Here is a 22,561-nt window from a genome sequence, read left to right as displayed (position 1 = left end):
CTGTCTGTTTTACTGAATTTTATGTATGTCATGGTGAATTTGTTTTGGTAGTACCATATGATAAAGTGAATTTGGTGCATGTCTTCTCGTCAATTAGTTTAAGGCGGTAACATTTACCAGATGTCTCCCTTTTAACAGGAAGATGCTGCAATTTCCAAGCCTTTAACCTCTATAACATTACATTGACTTTTTGTTTTTTGCCACAGTACAAAATTGAAATCCAAAACCAGACGACATAAGACTTAAAAGTTTAAAACTTTAAATCGTTAACCTTTAATAAATATAGTTATAATTCCTCTTGTGAAACACTGAGATGATAATGAATGCATAGCACAATAATCTTCTCGGAATTGACTTTCTTTGGAAATGTGGGACTGATTCAAACTTACTGTGCTCAGGATCAAAATGGTTATGTCTGTTGCTATTCTTAGGAAAAAATGTCTACACTGACAATTATTGAGTTGAATATGATGTGAACTAGGTTGAATATTAGATTCACTTTTTATACACAATGTATTAAATGATTAGTATTTTTATATAATTTGTTTTTACATAAATATATTTGTTGGCATCCTAAACCATAGACCAGCTGCATTAGACAATTTACTATTAAAACTTGAAATGAGAATTTAGTTGGATTTAGTGCAAAAAGGAGGACACTGTAATTAGCTGAAAATTAGCTAATCGTCCTAATTAGATTTTCATTGAGTTGGACAAAACACATTGTAACTCTTTCAAATGCATTTTTGTGGCAACATTTAGCATTGTCTGTCCACCATGTCAGCCATGTTGTGAGAGTGCCACCACACTTAATACTTGTGATGGTTGTCATCTGATTGGGACAAAATAATTATTGTTTTTTTTAATGAAAAACTAAACAAAACAGGCAGGGCAAACATTGGCCACGAGAAGAGCTTTTTTGTAAAAGCACTTCTATTTCCGTCCTTTTTTCTCCCTCAAGATATTCCACTCAAGCCAGGCAGTCTTTTAAGCATGGCAAGTGAGGGCCAGCCCAATGCCCGCTCTGTGCACCCTGAGCACCGCAATACCTCATCTACCCACCCACCGACCCCTACAGGCCTCAACAAATGTGTTCCACAGATGAGGCTTTTAATGCCTCTGGCACAAGTCCCAATATTTTACCCTTGGACATGTGGTACATGTGCTAGTAAAGCCAAGCAAGTGGGAGAGAAGGCAACGAGTGGTAGAACTGGAGTAGAGGAAAAAATCATTTATTTTATTTGATCAGAAAAAAACACCTCCTCTTTCATGTATTGGCAGAGGTGAAAAGCACATGGGAATGTAGGTAGCTTGGCCCCTGCGCATAAAAGATCCGAGTGTTGATGACTTTGCCATCTGTTTTTTTGGAAACACAGAAAATCTTTATGGCACGGGAAACCATTTGAAGACACAAAACAAAAAGCATATTCAGGAGATTTTATGACCGCTTTGTAGCAGGGATGGAGCACTTCTAAGGGGAATTTGAAAGTGTCTTATTTTCCAGACTTTGTAAAAGAGAGAGACAAATGACATTTGCAGCACATAGACATGAAGTAAACGGGTATCCCGGGACCGGCAAGTGTCGAAAGTCATGGGCCTCATTCAAAAAAAAAATCCTCTCAGCTGGTGCTTAGGAGAGAAAATGCTCTAACTACCGTATAATTTCTCAAATATGATATGCTCTCGTGTATAATACACTCCCCCATAATAGCCCCTTGAAAATTGTATTTTCCATCTTCCTATATTCTATACGCCATATCATCAGCATAATAATTTGACAGACTATTAGATATTTTTGTGTAAAGAAAAGTTCTCTTACCTTGCTACGATTTTGGCTGTCATCACTCGAGACATCCTCGAAAGTGCTCAGTTCCACTTCCTGGTGTGACATGAAGCACTCGTGTGCTCATGCGACAAAAAAAGTCCCGGATATGTGCCAAGTGTTGCAGAAACTAACGCGAGGATGTTGTAAAAATGGCGATGTGGCGAAAAAGACTTGCTTTGGAAAATTCTTCTTGCCGTCTGAGGAACCTTCTTTTTTGCAAAACACGACTTTGGTTAAGACGTTTTGTTCCTCGGCACAACAAATCCACTCAACATGCCACAGACCAGTTAAAATTAGGTTTCTATATCCAGTATAACTTTGTAACATTTGTTATCACTGGCATCCGTGTGCACCAATCACAATTTTCTGGCCGATCACTTTTCTTTAAAAAGCCTGACCTGATACAGATTTTTTCATAACCACCACCCTCCACCTTCAATGTTCCAAATATTTTTATTATAAAACATTGAACAATACCTGTGGAAAAAATACAATCAGGTTGTTTTAACTGCACAAGAGATACTTCTCTCAATTAAAAATGAATAATAGTCATCTCACAAAATTGTTTTTATTTTAGGGGCTTGGCCAATCACCCATCCCCCAAAATTAAGTAAATCAGCCCCAATACTGATTCTAACCGATCGATCGTACACCTTTGCAAAAGCGCCAAAGTAGTCAACTTTTTAGGAGACCTGAAAAACAGCATATTTGTTCAACCATTTGCATCTTTACCACTTTTGATTGGTCAATAATAAACAAATAAAAAATACACCCATATGTGTGGACGGACTAAAAGGATAGATAAAATGAAATTTGCCAAATTGTGACAATGGTTTCGGCCGATGAAGGCAAAAATTACATAATAATATTGAAATGAAAGTACACATTTTACCATGTGACAAATTTTCGTACGCATTTAATATATGCATGTAAATTTGTGTTGTTTTTCTCTCTCAGCAAAATAAATAAATATATTAGATAAATAAAGGTACGAATACACATAATATATGTAATTAACTGTCGATCAATTGGGCCTTGAGGTAATTTCATAGAACAAACGTAGTGTTGTTTGATGGGCTTAGTACTTTATACTTTATAAATCAGAATGTGACACCAGTTTTGGGAAATTGAGCTACATAAAGTACATACTGAGGCTCATCCAGGCACAACAATTCTGGGCATTAATCCCATTAAATATGTTTTATTATTTATCACTTTTTCCCATTGTTGTGCAAGGACATTTTGTCAAATTCATATCCCTGGTTCAAACCGATTTATTTCTTACATTTCTTAGAAAGTTGTATTAGTTATTATAAATTACACCTATGATTAAATACAGTATTAGCACAGCTGTTGTGTGCAAGTCTTTGTGCACATGTTGTGCCAGTAGCCTGTGTGGTTAGCTGAACATTAAACACTGTCATAGCGTAGCATGTCTGTCGCTGGCCAGAGTTTGTGTTTAGCTTAGCATTGAATATGATGATGTATGGTTTCGTTTATGATTTGTAATAACAAACAGTGGCCTTTAATACGCACAGGAGACGGGAGTAAATCTGTCAGTGCCATTCACAAGTGTAGCAGGGCTAAGTAGGGGGGTCAGTTTGTAGCCAGTGTGTGTGTGTGTCCGCTGGGCTTTGAGGTTGCGATCAGGGCTGTGCCCTTGGGTCATTAGGAGTGGAGAATGTTCATGGTCAATGTTGCATGGTCAGGGACCACACACACACACATATACAACACACAGACACACTGTCTCATAGGCCATAGCACCTGTTTCTCAGATGGCTGTCTGAATAAATCTTCAACTGTCCTCCGTCGCCATTACCCCTCCCCCGTCCGTCCCACTGTCTGCCTGTCTGTCTGTCTGTCCAGTTTTCCATCATTATTCAAGCAGAAATGGACATCCGGGATCAACTGTGCATTTCCATATTTCTTTATTTTCCCACTCGTCTTTCTGTCCCCTGTGTCCTTCTTTGAACTCTGCTTTATATGAAAAGCTCAACATTTTTATGGGCCAAATGGAAAGAGAGAGCAGAAGACATCCCGCTCCGATATATAAATGTCTCCACATACGTTTGCGTCTAACACTCATTTTCCCTTTTTCCTCACTTTGACATAGTGTGCCTTCTCATTACCCATAATTCCCCTGGCAAGCAACAGGTGCCAATTAAACAAGAGAATACATTTGGTGAAGCATCTTAAGATTTTTCATTATCATCAAATCTTCCTATTTTATTGATATTTTTTGCCTTTCTTGCATACATATTGGACTCAGCCCATCTGTTTAGAATGCAGATAGCTTGGTTTATGCATTTGTGCTATTAAGTCAAGCGCTGTGCCTTGGCTATTAGTGAGGGTCAACCCTTCCCACTCTCATTTGAAAATCAAATATCTCTATATATATGCAGCTCAAATTATCAGACTGTCATTTAGACCAGTGTGATGGGGTAAGAGACAGGAGATTGACTTCTGTTGATTTGCATAAAAACCCATTGTGTTAGTCCTCAGGAATAGTAAAGAGTCATATCTATTTCAAACGGATGACACCGTTTATGACACAGTCCCTCGTATATGCTCGTTCATATATCGTTGCATATATTCATGGAGGCGTATTATATCTACAGTTAAGTTTCGTGGTCTCCATTGTGAAGTCTTCCCACTTGAGCCGCTGTCTGCTTGATCGGCGCATCCTTGTCTGCCATTAACTCAAATAGTTGTTATTCTTCTCTAAACGCGATTGAGCATCGCGACCTGTCATGATGCGGCCCCCGTCAGCCGACCTGCCTCACCTTCTGTCCCCTCATTTTTCACCTCCTCATATCCTCGCCTTTCACCTGTCGCCATTACAATGGATATCTATGAGAGCTTTGGGTGAAGTGGGGGAGGGTGACGGGTGATGGCTAATTAAAGCGTAAATGCAGGTGCTTGTGTGTATGTGTGTGTACACTGCGGCTTTGTGTGCTTGAGTGGACAGCTTTTATCCCTCAATAATCCTCCTCTATATTAATAAGAGTTTCTTCTTTCCAGGTTTCAACCAGATGGTTAGCAGAGCTTTAGTGTGTATGAGTTTATATGTGTATAATGTGTGCAATCTAGAGTTTGCCAGCCAGTAAATGGTGAGTCACTGGTCAGTAAATGGTGTGACAAAATAAAAAACACCCTTACCTAGTTGATACTCCAAATAAAAGGCCCCCTTAACTGCTTGAGATAATTGAACCTGTGTTGTGATACTGTTAGGGTGAGCAGACAGCTTTTATGCAGTTTTCTAAGTCCAGTCAGCAAGCCAATTGTTTGGGCCATGTATATGTCAATCACACACTAATCCATCTCCATCTAATCGCTAACAGTTTTCGTCATAACAGAACTAGAACCACTTCCAGTTTCCGTATCTAATAATCATGGAAAATGTAGTCATATTTAGTTTAATGCTGTGGTTGCCGGTCAGACTCAATGCAAGCTAAGCTTTCTGGCAGCTTATTTCTAATGTTACAATGCTGCACCAGCGCGAGGTAAACGGCACAGCTTCCAATAGCTGCCGGGACCGAGCAAAAAAGGTTGGATAATGTTGAATGCATTGCCTTGTTTAGCGATGTTGAACTGCCAACCAAGTTAGCATTTAGCATTAGCTAAAGTAATAACACAACCGGTCAGCAAATTGACTAGCGATTACAATTGTTATAAGTAGTTCCTGGTGAGAATTTATTGTACTTTGGATTTTCAGCGAAATTGAAGTCTCCCAGTTACCCTAGATAGTGTACCAAGGTTGAACCCAATTTATTGATTTACCAATCTTTCAGTTGTGCTTTCTAGTACAGCCCTAGAATTCCTTAGGCAGCATGTGTTTTCCCGAAAATGTCAAGCTTAGTGTTGTCACATTCCTAAATTTCGGAAAGCTGGTTGGGCGGTTTTGTGTTTCACAAAATAATATGATTATCAGAGAGGAATCCAGACTCCTTATTGTAGTCAAATATGTGTTTATTAGTGATGTTAAAGTAGGCATCCTATTTTACAACATAGATATTTAGATCCTCACTCTCTCACGCTTTTCTCCTCTTGTGAAACCATAAGATATTGATGTGAAGTTGAGCTGAAATACTCCTCAACGCCCCTACCAAATCAATAATCAATCGATTTGGAGGTAATTGTGCCTCCCTTGGACTGGTCCCAAGTCTCTTTCTCGCTCTCACACGCGCTCTCTGTCATTATCAGCATGTGGCCCAGTATTCGGCATTTCAGCATTCCAGCTCTAATTGATTTTAACCATTAGGTGCTCAGTGAATAGATATGTAGTGGGAGATATTCGATTATATGGTGGAAGAGAGAGGCAGGAATGAAAAGAGAGCTAGAAGGCTTGAGAAATGGTGTTGGTGGCCCAGTGGAAGGAGGGGGAAGAGGAACCGGCTTGTCCTGTGGTCCATCCACCTTTACCCACTGCAGCCCCCGATGCTCCCAACAGCAGCACAATGCTCCTGACCTCCAGTGAGTTCAAGCAGCTTAGGTTCTGTGAGGTAATCCCTAATGCTTTGAAATAGACCTGATAGAAAGCCCACTTACTTGTTCGGGATTAATGTGGGTCGAATGACGGGGAGGATGCTGGGGGGTGTCGATTTGTTGGTTTTCTGCACATTTCGGAATAATCACATTCACAATTAATTATGATTCAATGGTGGATTTTTTTTAAAATTAAGCAGTAAAAAAGATAAGAGCTTTTAGTTTAGCGTCGTTCTGACCCATGCTTAATAGGATTTGGTGCAAAAAATGCTGCAATTACTAATTTTTTTCAGGATTGCTTGATTGAGGTACATTTGCATTTATGAAGGGAATATTGTGTGTTGGCTTGCTTGTGCAACTTTTAAACAATGGCTTAAAATAATAATAATAATAATAATGATAATAATAATAATAATAATAATCTTTCAATAGTCGGATTTTGACTACCTGTAGGCTGTTACTAACAGTTGGTATGGTAGAATATAGCACAATAGCTTCCCGAGTACAGAACACACAAAGGCAGATCAATAAGGTTTGAACTTTGTGCCCTGTGGTCATGTAGGCCTACTAGTGTGTGAAAGGAATAGCTCAAATGCTAACATGCTTACAGTTGTGCCAAATCTTTAGCAAGATAACCACCCAAGTGGAGAAAGCTCCTCATATAAGGTTTTTACATTTTCCCTTTTCTTTTATGCTATTTGTAGTCATAATTAATGCCATGTTAGCATAACCATGCTAATATTTTAACATGTGTTATACAATTATACAGTAGAGTAGGAACTTGATTACGGAAAGTGCCAAGGCAGAGCAAGGATTTTACATTGTTCCCTTGTGGTCAGGTACTTTGTGATGAGCTGAAATACTAAAATGTTAATAGCTTGTATGCTAACATATAGCAAGATGGCAACCTCAGAAGAGAAAGTGTGAAGGCAGGATTTTACATTGTGCCCTTGTTGTCCTGTACTCTTACAGGAGATTAGCTCAAATGCTAACAACAGCAACAGTATATAGCGATACGGGTGGAGGCACATCGATGAGCATTTTCCACTCTGCCCTCTGGTTAGATACTTTTTAAAAAGAAGAGCTCAAATGCTAACAGTTGGTAGGCCTATGCTAACATATAGTAAAATGGCATGCTAATAGTGCTAGGGCACAGCGTAATTACATATCTTGACACATTTTGATGTCTCATTTCTTGGGGTATGTTCAGTGGTGAGTGACACAATTTGTCTGTGGAATTTTTTTTTACCATTCGAATAATAAACAATGAGATGAGGAATAGTAATAGGGGCTGCTTAGCTGCCCATAATTATCACCACAACATGTCTTCCATATTTGTGGAGTTAGTGTGGCGTGCTCAACTTTGTGCACATTTGTGCTGATTGATGTTATCTTGCTTTGCTGTTGTTTAGTTTTCTGATGGACAATTTTATTGATTCATGGATGTGTATCCTGAGCAGAGGCCATATGATGATGCTTTTTTTGTACATTTTCTTGATCCGTCCGCCTCTTCAGTCAAGTAGGAGTCTAGGTTAAGGCTAGCGGACTGGGCGGTTGGGGGTTGGTGGGGGAACAAAGGCAAACATTTGAGTAATCTTCAAAGAGTCCATTGGTATGTTGAGTGGACGCTGGTATGTGGACTACGGCTAAGGCTTTTTCAAGGGAAAACAATATCCTTCTTTTACACGCCGGGGCCTGGGCAAACACCACCAGCCAGGCAACTCTACCCTATGATGCCGCCGCTATCATCTTACTGCTCCCTGATCATCCCGCCGCATTAGACTCCTCTATACTTTGGAAAGAAGCATTAACTTTATGGTGTTAGACTAAATAAATCAGGTTGTTGAAAATGCAGTTGGTTGAGTTTGTGGCATGCCAGTAATTGTTACAGGAATTATCTATGTGCGCTTACAGACACAGTCTTTTTAGTCTCGGCCTAGTACCGGTAATACTGTAAGTATTCATACTAAGGTGGTTGGCCTTCTATAATAGTGTGCTGACTCTGTAATCACGAAACAACAACAGCTCATCTTAAATAAAGATTGAAAGGTGTGATTCAAGTATGTCATGTGCAAAGTGTTGCTGCATGATGAGAGCCTCATTTAATTACTGCGCTTCTTAGAGGAAAGAGACAGACAGTCTGACATTTGTGACAGTTTCAAAATGAACTTCCTTTGTCCTGTAATCACCACCCGATTTCTCACGAGGATCCACCCCAGGGATAATTTCTCTCATTTCTCTTTCATTAGCAGGACTCTCGGTATTAGACGTGTTTTGTTCCCTGTACCTTTTGTTTTGCGCTAAGTGAAACCATGTGACAGGGTAGGGGCTAACTGGAAAACAATACTCCCTTCACAGGCTCAGGAATGTGTAATTAGTGATTTGAACCCGACTCTGCTTGTCTAGATTCTTCCCTATCATTCTCTCTCCTTTCTGTCTGATGTTCTTTTGTTCTCACCACTTATAATTTCTTACTGTCTTTGTCTCTCAAACCAATCGGTTGCTGTAGTTTTCCTTGCCATGCATTTTTAGCATTCCTTCTGTCTATCTATCATTAATGGATATTTTTTTGCAAGCATGCATCATGAAGAGAGCAAAGAAAACCAAACTTGGCAAAAATAAAAATAAAAAATGCAGCCCCTCCCGGCGCCAAAATTATTTTCCCTTCTCTTTCGGTTTTAGTTAAATATAACAACATCAGTGTAGTACAAACCTCTTTGATGGTACCAAGCAATTAGCTGAAGCCCCAGATTTCCATTCCTTTTATTTTTGTTTTTCTTGACGTCGCTCACAGATCCTGTCAATTAGGCCTTGCCTTGATTTTCACCCAAAGCATCTTTGCATGTTAGGAAAACTGGAAAATGATTAACACTGCCCAAGAGCGTGTTAGCATTTGCGCAGAATCCCTCCCCTTGCACAGCATTTGGAAAAACAAAAAAACATTATCCTGTGAGCATGTTAGCATTTCAACCATCTTGATCTTGGCGATTTATGATCTCTGTCCAATTGTGAGATGACGAAGAAGATGGTTTAGGGACATGGGGAGGTCTGGTCAGAGTCACCTGGCAGCAATGGAGACAAGCGGGAGCTTTTAGACCCTAATGGGTTAAGGTCAGGATAGCTAATAGGGAATAAGTGGCTGAGCCTTGCTGTCTAAATCTAATGCTAATGTAAATACTCATCCATTTTGGTGGGGGTGGAGGTGAACTGGCTTTTAAGACACCTAACACACACATACACACACTCAACATGCACACACACACATGCACTGATGAGTAAGTAACCCCTCTTCTGGCGTCTGCGTTTCTTTTAGTCTGTTATTCCCAATTGCTGGCTCAGTACAACGTAAAAAATGTGTGACTAGGCCTCATTGACTAAAACCAGAAGAAATGGATCATGTAAATCCTTAGCAAGGCTGTTTGTCTCCTCCTTTTGTGAGGGGGTGGCTGCGCGCGCGCGTGTGTGTGTGTGTGGGGGGGGGGGGGGGGGGGGGGTGGAGGGTGCTTGTGTAAAAGGGAGAGAGAGAAAAAACGAGAGCTCGGGAGACTGAAGTGATTTTTCCAAGAAAGGGGGCCAGGAAGGTCAGGAAGCTGTGAACTTCAGATTGACCTTTGGCCCATATGTCAGCTATACTTACATCACTACTGCAAGAGTGTAAAATGTATGCATGTGTGAGGAAGGGAGAGAAAAGGAAATCCGGTTGGTGGGCCTGGGGAGTTATATTATTTTTCCCAAAGCTTTATCGCCTTTACGTCCTCATTGTCTCTGCTGACAAGTAGCAAAGAGTAAAGAGAAAGAGGGAGGGAGAGTGCATACTAGCAGACGGATGGCAGGAGGCTTTATACGAAAGACTCAGTGTGATAATTCATTTATTTGCCTTGGCAGCCATTATGCAAGGGATGCTTATTATTATTGGGTGACCTAAGCTAAGCTCGCCCACGGGCCCTCATGCACCTCATGGAGAGGCCTCAGAGCTGTGATTACACGGGACGGCCATCAGCCAGGACTGAGACACAGGAGAAGCAATTTAGCTTGAGGAAATATTTTTCTTAGCTTTTATGATAGTGGAAGCTTTGCAAGCAAAACAAGGAAAGAAGATCAGCAAGAAGGAAAAAAAAAGTTGTTTTTTTATTATTACTATTTAGGTTTTTTATATTCTTAAACATAGCAGTTATACAAAAGGACAAAGTTGCCTTGAGGGAGTGAAAAATAAGGCAAAAGATTTGCATAGTGTGTAGAGGTACAATACAGATCTGATGACAAGCATGATTTAAAGTGAGGTATTTCATGTAAAGATGCCACTGTTGCAAGGCAAATGTAAATTTATATTGTCATAGCCTTCCATGTGAATGTGTAAGCATACTTGTCCAGAAAGTTCAGGTCTGAAAAGGGACTTGTGAATAAGTGTATAACGTTTTCATCTTTCTCTCACTGTATAATGTTTAGGGATGTAACGATGTCCAAACGTCACGATACAATATTATCATTATATAAACCTGACAATACGAGATAATTATCACAAGATTTTGAAGAAGTCGCCGATTTAAAAAAGCTCACTATACTGTATAAAAACTCACAATGTTCTAAGTAAACGTCATAATGTAAAAAAAAAAAGAAAAAAAGACACATAATTGTGATTTTGTGCATAACAACAGTGACAATGAAAGAGCCTTGGCCAGTCCTTTTGTTGTCATGTGTTCTTATTGACTGAGTGGCACAAACCATCATGGTCTATGTCAGGGGTGTCAAACATATGCCCCACGGGCCGGATTAGGCCCGCAAAGGGGTTTAATGATGAGCAATGCAACTTGTACACGATATTGCTTTGGATGTAGTTATTTTACATGCAATTTAAAGTTAACTTGTTTAAAAAACTAAAAAACAAAGACCAACATAAATCAAACACAAACGTGCCGAATAAGAGACACATTCAACTACACATATGAAAAGGATTAATGTCCTTATAACTAATAACTAATAATGTTTTTCTCAATTTCAGTTTTAGTTACAGTATTTCATATTTTTGTTAACTAAAATTACCTTGGTCCAAAGCAGCAAAAGCTAGTAGTTAAAAAGCTGGCCGCATTATTGGCTATCAAATTTTTAAAGCAAATTTTGTGAAAATTACCAAAACGAACATATGGCTTATACCCGTTTACGTGTATTTTGCGAATATTGAGATTGCGCCATGGGATGACACCATATGAGAGCATCTCACTGCCACAAGACACTCGGCTGACTGTAGACAAAAGATTAATGTTTGCTTCTTTTATTAATTCCAGAAATATTTCAATTTCTTACTTCTTACTATTTATAATACCTTACTTTATCGTCCACCGTCATTTTTCGTGACTACAATATGTAATATGTATGTGTCACGTACTATGTAGTCAAAACGTGCAACGTAATATCCGCTCCTATCATTATTTATTCATAAAACTTATTTCCATAGCCAAAATTTGCATTGTTCTTTTATCGAGACGCTGAAAAATTCAGTGTAAAAAGCTTTCCGTAAAGAAAAAAATTCCTTTGTTCGAATTTCTAGCATTTAAATTCAGGCTTATTTTCGCAATTCTTGAAAATTTGAATAGAAATAGGTCGGTGGAAACCTACCTATTGTTTGTTTAGTTACTCTGTTTTAACAATGCACACAAGATAGCACTGATAATCTTGTTAGCCAACTGCACATTTTTATCTAAGTCGATTCAGTCACAATTTTTGTATGTGGTTTCAAAATAGTTTTTCTACTCCTTACTTACTTTCGCTACTCTTGCTAACGTTTAAAGTAAGGTGGCACGTACCTGGCGCCCTCAGCTTCTTTTTTTAGCACCGCGGATTCATCAGCAGTGATCTCGCTACTCACTCGCCTTTGTCCCGCGGGCTGAGTGGTGGTTGGCAGTAACGCTTTTGGGAGATAGTAGCGCAGGTTGGAATTCTACACTTGGCAGCCTTCCAGGCAGCGCTGGTATGTGTTTAAAATAGTTTGAAGGAACAAAACACGCTTTTGTTGTTTGCCGGGCCAAGTGGGGCTGTTTTTTTTCTCAGTGGCTCCCAGGGGGGGCCCATGGGATAGCACCGGAAGCTGGTGACGCTCTACAAGGAGTAGCTAACTACTTGCTCCGTGCTTCCACAAAAAAACTCTGAAAATAAGATAAAGAGATCTTTCTTGTCGCAGTGAGACGGGGGCAAGTTAGCATGTGTGCAACCCACTCCTCAGCGGACACAATAACGTACGTACATGTAAAACATGTATGCACATGCTCTTACACACACGTAGCGGTTATTAAGACATAGCTGCGGTGGCTGTATGTGTTCATTAATGGCCTGCTTCCGCACTTAATGATAGGAAGGAGTCATGTTTGTGAATACCCTAATTTGTCATACGGTTTATGGAGGAAATAGCCGTTACAAGTTTGCGCACACAATCAGAGGCAAAGACAAAAAAGGGAGGTACACAGTTGAAATTATATAGGCAGACACAAAAACACACGCAAAATGAAAAAAAACGTGCTGTGGAAATGACTGATGCATAAACACACGCGCACACAACAGAGAAGAAGAAAGATAAAATAAGTTTTTGCGGGGCTGTATTTTGCCTTGCCTTATTAAGAATTCAGTTAATGAGACAGCTTTGCCACCACAGACAGAACAAATGAATGTGATGCAGCGCGGCCGCTTCCCTTCCCCACGAACCAAGTGCGCGCTGGGGTGTGTGCACTTGTGTTTGTGTGTGCCAGAAAGGTGTTTTGTAAACATCTCATTCAGAATAATGAATGTAGTCCTCTGTCAGCATCTCGCACACACAAGCAAAAACACCGCACGGGAGCTTCCCACACCTGTCAAATTAACTCTCCTCCAACCTCTCCCAATTTGTGTGTGTGTGTGTGTGTGCGTGTGTGTTTTATGGACAAGACTGACAATGTTGTGTTTCTGACAAATAAACAGTAAATCCCTCGTGTGGTAATTTGCATTCCACGTGAAGGGCTGGGGGGATGTGAGCATGCACATCCGCCACCATCCAGAGAGGTGTGTGCGCTACAATATGCTCTGCCCATGACAGGGGGCTGTTTATGAGCTTGATTGGCCCACCGGGAATGTTAGCTTATTTGGTTGTTTGCCAAACACTAATTCCCAACAATTAACCACCACCAGGAGCTGTGATGAGGTGCCATAAACTACAAGGACGTGTGAGTGTTTTTGTAATTCTGTGGAACAACACAGGCAATAATGTGGCACTAATGCTTATACGTGTTAATTTAAAGTGCTCCCCTGAGAATTTGGTAGAAAATTTTATATAACCAGGTATTACATTGCCTATTATTTGACTTCCTTCAGCATGCAAGATGCTGTGACCCTTTCATTTTAAATCAAGAGCCACTTTCACCCAAATATGATCTCAAGTGAGCCGGACCAGAATGTTCATGGCCCAATCTATAAGAACAGGTCAAAATTTTCCTCTTTTTTTTGGGTGCAAATAATGACAAATACATTCTGAAAATATTCCCATTATTATCTTACTACAGATTAATCTTGACATTTAGTAACAAAAATGAGCACAATTTGTTTGTATCAAATCATGAGTAACAGCCAAATTTCAGAATACCATTTAAGTGGTCATCAGTGCGCTCAGCATTGGACAACATTACCAACAACAGTTAATTTTCGTGAAAAACTGCAGTTTCTGTTCTGTCCTCATGGCCAAATTGGGCCCCCTGACAGACCGGATCTGGCCCACAGGCCATATCTTTGACACCCTTGGTTTATAGGTAAACAACTTTTATGGTACACTCACTGTTTATACTGTATACCAAATCACAAATGGGCTGGGCGATTATGGAAAACAATAACAATCAAAGTTATTTTTGATTCATGATATTAAAATCATAATTAATAAAAACTATTTTTCATTGGTTTCAAAACTTTGTTTTAATTAAAATGCTCAACTCAACTTTAAATATAACTTAAAACTACAATCAGAAAATAAATTTGTAACAAGTACAATAATAAGAATTAAAGTAAGAGCAATAAAAAAGAATATTTTTCACAGATTAGGAAGACTATATATCATTATGTTACTTGTCTGTATTTGTTACTTCAGCATTTGTGTGTGAATATTCATTATTTGAAGAAATAATATTCCCAGATCTCAATGCTAATTTTCTGTGAGCCAATCAAAAGGCTTTCCCATTGAATGCTAGCATGAGCATTGGGGAAGTTTGTAAAAGAAGAAAGTGTTGTGTTTAAATACAATGTGTATAATTATTTTTGTTGTGTGTTTAGTTTTTAATTAAATTGTAACTCGGTTGTCATTAAACAGCTGAAAACATTCTCAGAGAATTCAGAAAAACATACGTCACACGCTTGTTACAAGCAACACAGTGTATATAGGGTGCGGAATTTGCATGCACACATGGCACTGTTCGGCATCGTAATCGTTTTTGTTTGATTATGTTTATAAGATCGTGAGAAGAAAAAATCAAAATCATGATTATAATTAAATTAAATAGCCAGCCTTATGAGAAGCAGACACCGTGATCATCTAAAGCCACACATTTGTAGGCTAAGGATTAGATTTTATTGTTTTCATTACGTAATTAATCTGCCATGGTCATCTTCTTTCTCACATCACCCCAAAAATTTCAGTTTCTTACTAATTCCAAACAACTAAATCCCGCTGATGTCTCCAGAGAGCAGGTTCATCCATTATATCCACATTTAAATGGAATACAGACACAAGCGCAAACCCAGGAGCAGGAACAGTCTGTTTGTGTGTTTGAATATGCATTACACAGCCCACGCCTGGCAGGAGTCAAAGTGCTCCTTTAAACATTCATAAATCATGGATATTCTGGCCTGCGATCTCCAGAGCGCCTGCCGAGTGCCAGAGCGACAGACAGACAGCCCTCTAGTTTAGGTCTTAAACAAACTCTCTGGAATGTGCTGATGGCGGGAGAATTAATATTAGGTCTAAACCTAGCTGGCAGCCCGCTTCAACCCCAAGTGTATCATTCAACTCTGTCTGACTGACGCTTCATATCCCTAAAAGCAAATAAGTCAAAACGTTGAACCACGTGAAGCATTTTTGGACCGCTGCTGATTTGTATGAGCGTTTTAATTTCCAACAAGTTCAATTACCTGAATGGCTTTGCCAGTAGAAACATTTAAAAACCAGTCAAGGATGACTCCAGTTGAAACCTCACTCTTTTTCACAGACTTATCAGTGGCTCAAGGCTGAAGAAAAATAACACAGGCTTTGTTGTCACTGGACAAAATCAAGGCCTTTGCTATTGCTATTCAATGCTAACGACTTGCATTCATTGTCGCTAGTTTCCATTTATGTACAGAATAAGTAACTGGAGTGAAATCTCAAGTGAATCAAGAAAGGACAAAAACGAAGGCACGGTGAAAGGCGCCATTGTTTTTACACTGGAGTACTAATGATTGATGACAGAATGAAAGACATGGCGGATCTATAGGGGCTCTTGTGTATGCTGCATAGAATATGGTGTGATGATGTAAATCCATTATGACAGGCCAGAACATGATGGTTGGTATCAGTAAAAAAAAAAAGGTATTGGGAGAAATGTTTCAGTGGGAAAGACAACAGACGTTCAACTCTTACATGTGACATATGCTTGTGAGTGTCCACCAACACACGTATGTGCAATGACTGCAGCTCAGTTGTCTCCTTCCAGGGAGGGCAGGAAAGAAAAGAAAAGAAAAGGAGTGCAGGGGAAAAAAAGAGAGGGGGGCAAGGGAGGCCTCCTTTCACAGAGAAACAAAGATAGCTGTAATTAATGGCCCTGAGCTCTGGTCTAGGGGAGCTTTCTTCTGACAACTTGGACTTAATTAAAACTTAAGACTTCTGAAAGGGCCTCTGACTGCGCAGGGACGTCCCACCGCCTCATGAGAAAAACCTGGTCAGATTTCCGACAAAAGAAAGAAAGAACAAATGAAGAAAAGATGTGTTAGCAGCTGTAGCTAAGTTGCTAATCCCTGTTTGTCAAAGACGGAAGGGGGGGGGGGGGGAGTAGTTAAAGCTCACATACCTGCAGCCCACCGCACACAAACACACACGCCCACACCTTTGTCCCCACCTGTTCAACAATGTTGTCATTATGATTATGCAACTATGTTTGGATGTAGCAGGAAAGAACACTCTAAAAACAGGTGGGTCAAAAATAACCCAATTTGGAGAAAACTTTAGACACATTGACCAAAGTAGTGGATCAGTCCATTATTGAGCTAAATTGGGTTATTTTTGATCCCACGATTTTTGTGTTGGGTCAAAAATAACCAAATTTGGGTAAAAAATGTATCAAATCACTACCTGGGTCAATGTGACCTAACTTTATGGGTTGCTGCACACTAAACAGGTTATGTTTGAAACAACCCAACAAATTGGGTCGTTTTGTCCATAAAAAAACAATAAACAACAAAAATGGGTCGTTTTGTATCAAAAAATTAAAAAAAAACTTGGAGAAAACTTTAGATATATTGACTCAAGTAATGTTTCAGTTCATTATTGCCCTAAATTGGGTTATTTTTTATCCAACGGTTTTTAGTGTTGGGTAAATAAATAAACAAAATGGACCCAAATTAGTTTTTTTTTTTGCCCAACTGTTGTAGGCTAAAAAATAACCCAATTTGGGTAATAAAAAAACCCCCGATTCACTACGTAGGTCAATTTGACCCAACTTTCAAAATTGCTTCACATTAAACAGGTCATGTTTTTTTTTATAACCTAAGCAAATGGCTCATTTTGCCCATAAAGAAAAATATTCTAAATTGAGTTTTGTCAGAAATAACTTCTCAAAGTTTTTTGGGGGTCAATTTGACTTTAATGTCTAAGTTGCATCACATAAAACAACCCCACAAGATGGGTTATTTTGTACAGAAAAAAAGTTTGTTTTATACTTTAAAAAAACTGGGAGAAAACTTTGGACATCAGTACATTATTGGTTCAAATGGGGTTATTTGTGACCCAACTGTTTTAAGAGTTGGGCCAAAAAATAACACAATTGACCGAAAATGGATTATTTGTGACCCAACTGTTTTTAGAGTGAATGAAATGAAATGCAACATTTGCCCTGTGTCTTTGCAGCCCCCACTTGTGCCTCCCTCCTCCCTCCACAGAGGATCAGATAATAAAAGCTTGGCCTGCTCTTTTGTTTTTGTGCATTGTTCATTAGCCCGGCAGCAACAACAGAAGCACACTCGATATGCTTGGTTTGACCGGGTGTATGGGAGCGGGACAAGGTGGGTTGCTATAGACCAGGGGGTCAGTGGGGGTCGGAGATGGGAGGCTCGCTGTGTTGTGCGTGCATGTTTGCAAGTTTGTGCACATGCAGGCGCTGAGGGCAGGGCAAGAGGTAGGGGGCGGCTTTGCATGGCTGCAGTGCCATTAAATAGGCAACTGGAGATGCGGGCCTTGCAAATGACAGCACACGTTGAATGCGAAACCCCTGCAGCTGGCAACAATGAAAAGAGCTGGACAATGTGAATGTTCAGAGGAAAACAGCTTTCCCCTCCCAGGCCCTTATTTTGACTTTTTCTACGTGCTGAGTCTGCACCTCACCTCAGACTTAGCCAATTAATACATACAGGCGTTTTTCTTCTCCTTTTCTTTGTTATCATAGAATATTTTATTGGAGATAAATATAATGATTTAACTGCTACACGATGCTGTCATAAAATGCAAAATTAAGCGCAAAACCCAATGTGGGTTTCAGAATATATATTTTTTGCTTTATTAGGGCCGCTTCAGCTCACATACTGTAGTGTGTAATTAACATGTATAGCTGGAAATAATAGACAAAGTGGCAGGGACGTTATCCATTGACGTCTCTGGCTCGTATGAAGCCAGGGAAGTGGGATTTCTGGGCTTTGGATCCTTGGAACTGAACTGCAACCAGAGCAGAACGAAAAGCTTTAATAGCAATAAAGTGGTAAATGATATAGGCATGATTCAGGCAACTTGCTTCACTGATGTTCCCCCAAATGTTCTTTGGTATGATTGAGGTTGCTTCTAAAAAAGCTTCCTGTCTTTTCCCTTCTCTCTAACAGCACTTGCACAAGCTGGACAGCGCCTACAGCCCAGAGTCGTGCGTCTATTACTGCACGTTGTGCGACTACTCCACCAAGGCTCGCCTCAACCTGGTCCAGCACTCCCGCTCAGCCCGGCACCAGCAGAACGAAGGCCTGAGGAAGTTGCAGCTGCACCAGCAAGGCCTGAGAGCGGACGATGATGGATTCAGCCTCCATGAGCTGTTCCACGTTAAGGAGTGTCCCTCAAGTCAAGGTCTGTGACTTGGTCTTTTAAATTTTTTTTTTTTTTACCTCAGGTCAAGGAGATAGTATAGCACAGTAATTCTTAACTCATTTGCTTCCAAAAATTTATATATACGTTCTATTTTAAATATTACCATGCTCCCAAAGACATATTTATATGTTTTCATGTTGTTGTTTTTTATACTAAAGCATAAAGAAGACTTTGATGCAGCCTCTGAACTGAAGGGAATGCTTGAAGCAATGGCAGTTATTACAAAAATGGCCAGCAGGTGGCAGCAGAGTATAAGAGATCAAGCAGGACCATGTTGCAAAAAACTCTTTCCCCACTGTTTTAAACAGATTTGTGAATAATGATGACATTTTGCTATATTCTAATGATAATTGCTGCAAAACGGAAACAGATAGAAATGTACTTCGTGATGAAAGAGACTCTAATCTTTCTTTTGGTAGGTTCCATGTTTTTATAGCAATAGAACACAATATTCTGTGGGCCTTGCAAAATCAGTCAAAATCCAATAAAACAGCCGGGAGTAAAGGGGGTTGCTTCAGTGAAAATGGCTGGAAATGAATGAGTTAAGATGGAATACAATGAAAACAGGAGAGGTCCCAAAATTGAACCCTGCGGTACACCATATTTTGCGTTATACATGTGAATTCATATTGCACGAATTCGTCCAAACACATAATTTTTTTGCTCAACCAAGTAGGAAGTGATTACTATAATAAAGAATTCACACGTTGTACCATCACAACAGCCACAAGTCAACTACTGAGTGCACCAAATTCCCTGCAGCAGACAGGCCAAGCAATGTAGCTTGATAACCTGCGGCCAATGACGGCCAAATTATCACGAATCATTTGAGTTGGGTGTGTATCTTGACCGCCGGCTAACCCAAGACTGACTCGCCGAATCCCCGGGGTTCGATTGAACCCAGATTAAGAACCACTGACATAGCAGAAATACAAAGAGCTAGATCGCAATTCATTTTGGTCCACTTTTTGACAATAATTGGATAATCTTTACATCAAAATTCTGGCATATACCTTGGAGTGCCGAATTTTTACTTCTGCAACCTTAACAAAATCTTGCTTATTTTTCCACTTATGTTATTTTTTTTCCACTGTGATTGCCCTTGGCTATAATTACATCCACCTTACTTTCCTCCCTAACAGTCCCGCTATCTCGTCTTTCTCGCACCACTCCCTCTACATGCTGTCAAATCTTTCTCCCTCCCTCTCGCCTTTGGCCTTCCTATCCACATCACGTCTCCCGATACAGAGCCGTCCTTCCCTCCTAATCTCTCCAAAATGAGCATACTGTTCCTATTAGGCTGCCGCGCTTATATCTCCCACAAACACACATACACACACATACACACAAGCTGCGTGCACAGGGACATCCCAGGCAGGCGGGCAGCTTATGAAATTTCACCTTGGGAGGATCTCGCAGCTTGTGCACACTTACAATCAACACACACACGCACACACACATACACACACACAACACACACACATATGCAGCCTCTCCCTGGAGTGAGCTTTCATTTCCTTTCTCATGACCAAAGCAATTTGGCTTTCATTTAAGGGTCTCCGTCCTGCCAGCAGCTAATAAGTGTAACAGAACTGTAAAACATTCAGAGAGCAAAAAAAAAGGAGAAAGATTAATCGTTTTCTTTGAATGGGGGGTTTGAAGGTTGGTGAGGGTGTAAGGGGAGGGGTGGAGGAGGAGAGCGGGGTCTCGTGGTGTAATTTAAACCAGAAGAGTCAGGGTCCATTATTTAGTCATCCTTATGTTAATGCTGTAGGGAGAAAATGAGCGCTTAACTTGTTTTTGCTTTGCTTGACCTGACGGAGCGGGTGGAGGGAGGGGAGGGGCTGGGGGGAAGGAAGGTAACATGCTTTGGATAGCATTCCAGCATAGCATTTGGCATGACATCCATGTGTGTGTATGTGTGTGTGCGTTCCAAAGTGTCCTTTCTTGACCACACACTCCCCACCCTGACATGGACGCTCATTACTGGTGTAACTTTGGTTTTAATTACACACAGATCACATTTCTGCAAGTTTTGGAGCTGCAGCACCAAATTCCGCTCCTTTTTTTGTCCTACTCATTAGATGCCGCAATCCCAGATAAAAGGAAAAAAAGAAGCAACATTCGACCGCTGCACCTAATTCAAAAGTCCTCCTCATCAAATGCACCATATTTGTCACCGCGCCGTTCTTTGATAGGCGGATTTGACTCCCGATGGGGAATTTCCAAGGGAAACTACGGCAATACTTAAAAGAAAGCACACAGCATTTAAACCACTTTTTGGGCTTATTTGTTTCCCCTTTTGCCCTCTTTTTGGCCAGGCTATATATTTAAAGTGATTAGGGTGAATGTCAAGGGTATTTTTTTTTTACAGTGTACACATCGGTACAGCTCCTTTTTTGTCAGCCAAAGTTCAAACCTAGTCAGTGATCAAAACAGGGAATAGCAGCCTAGTCATATGGTTAGATAAGCAGTTGTTTATGGACAAAACTATGAACATGGAGTTACTCAAATTATTTTTTACTTTTTTTCAATACAGCTGATTGCAATGGTTGTTGAGATTAGGACTCGCAAGTGGTTCCACACCAAACTCCTCCATGTCTTTTTGGGCTTTGCTTTGTGTTTAATCCTAAAAAAAACAATCTCTTCCCAAATGATTTCACCAAAGTTAGAAACAAAGAATTGCCCACAAAGTCTTGGAAAGATGAAGAGTTAAGATTCGGGGGAACTAAGGGGCCAACGACTCCAGTGTAGGAAACATTTCCAGCCAGCGGTCCCTTTAAAGAGCCTGTATTCGTCTGTATGTGTGCGCATGCTATTATTTTTCTGAGGCTACAACTCCTGACTCGAGCACTTTCGGTTCATTAGAGAGCGGTATGAAAAAGATTAATTTAAGTGCTGACCGGTATCTTTCTCTTAAAGCCGGGACCTGGCGCTGAGCCAGATAATTACAGGCCCATTTGGGAATAAGGGTTCTAATGCTCCAGACTTTATGTACATGTGAATGGCTTTCATTAAACAATTTGGGTGCTGATTTTATGGCCTAATTAAGGGTACAGCACTGTGGAGCCGCAACATAGGGGAGGAGGTGTTTTGACAGGCGTACGCAAGCAACACTTCTCTTGCTTTGTTACTGCATCTCGTTGCCCCACTGCGCTGGTTTATTTTATTGGTTTAACGCTAACTATTATAACTATTATAGTAGTGTTTTGTGCTATTCGATATATTCGGCGAAAAACATTGAAACATCACACGATACATCAAAATATGAGAATCAACAATCACATCCTGGTAAATTGGGGGCACTGTTGATTCAGTGACTATGTTTACATGCAGTCAATATTCGGGTTAAGGTCAAAATTCTGATAGGTGAAGTATTCAGGATAGCCTGTGATGGAGTTACTCCCGTGTAAATCATCATTACACAAATACACATCATTTCCACTTTTAACTAAGTTTCCCCCTCGCCTCAAAATTGTGCTGCGTCGGCATATTTGTTCACCTCTGCTTGTGTATTTTTGGTGGGTTGCGTGTCAGACGCACGGACGTATATACCAGCATATATGTGCGTATATATACACACTGTGGCATTTTCACCATAGCCACAGAAGACAACGTGAAAACGGCACAGAGAAATCAATGTATTCAAGTTAGGCTCGCTTAGGAAAGGCAATGTAAGATGGCCGCCGCGCATACAAGTAGTTCCTGACTGTAAAGACTAAGATTCCTTGTGAATAGAGCATGCACAGAACACAAAGCAATGTTCGGCAAAGGAGGTATATGACCAAATGATTCGGGCTAGAAAAGGGGTAACCCAGGCGTCATATTTCCGTGTTTTGAATATTCAAGTTTTTGTGTGTGTTTACATGGCACAATGTAAATATGCGGGTTTTGTAAGGGCTGCATGTAAGCATTGTCATTTTCAA

General features: G+C 40.2%; 1 protein-coding gene across 2 annotated transcripts in view; it reads left to right on the top strand.

Moving 5' to 3' along the window:
- zfhx4 (zinc finger homeobox 4) overlaps window positions 1-22,561 on the top strand; it is a 93,857-nt gene that overhangs the window by 30,624 nt on the left and 40,672 nt on the right. For both annotated transcript variants that reach the window (XM_086065734.1, XM_086065733.1), the window contains exon 6: window positions 18,380-18,614. In XM_086065734.1, the coding sequence (XP_085921860.1) occupies window positions 18,380-18,614 (235 nt within the window). The remainder of the gene's footprint in view (window positions 1-18,379; window positions 18,615-22,561) is intronic.

Source organism: Leptonotus elevatus, chromosome 21, assembly GCF_054856555.1.
Source record: "Leptonotus elevatus isolate MCC_2025b chromosome 21, RoL_Lele_1.0, whole genome shotgun sequence".
NCBI lineage: Eukaryota > Metazoa > Chordata > Actinopteri > Syngnathiformes > Syngnathidae > Leptonotus > Leptonotus elevatus.
The sequence above is the reverse complement of the archived record's forward strand: the minus strand, read 5'-3'. Positions and strand labels throughout refer to the sequence as shown.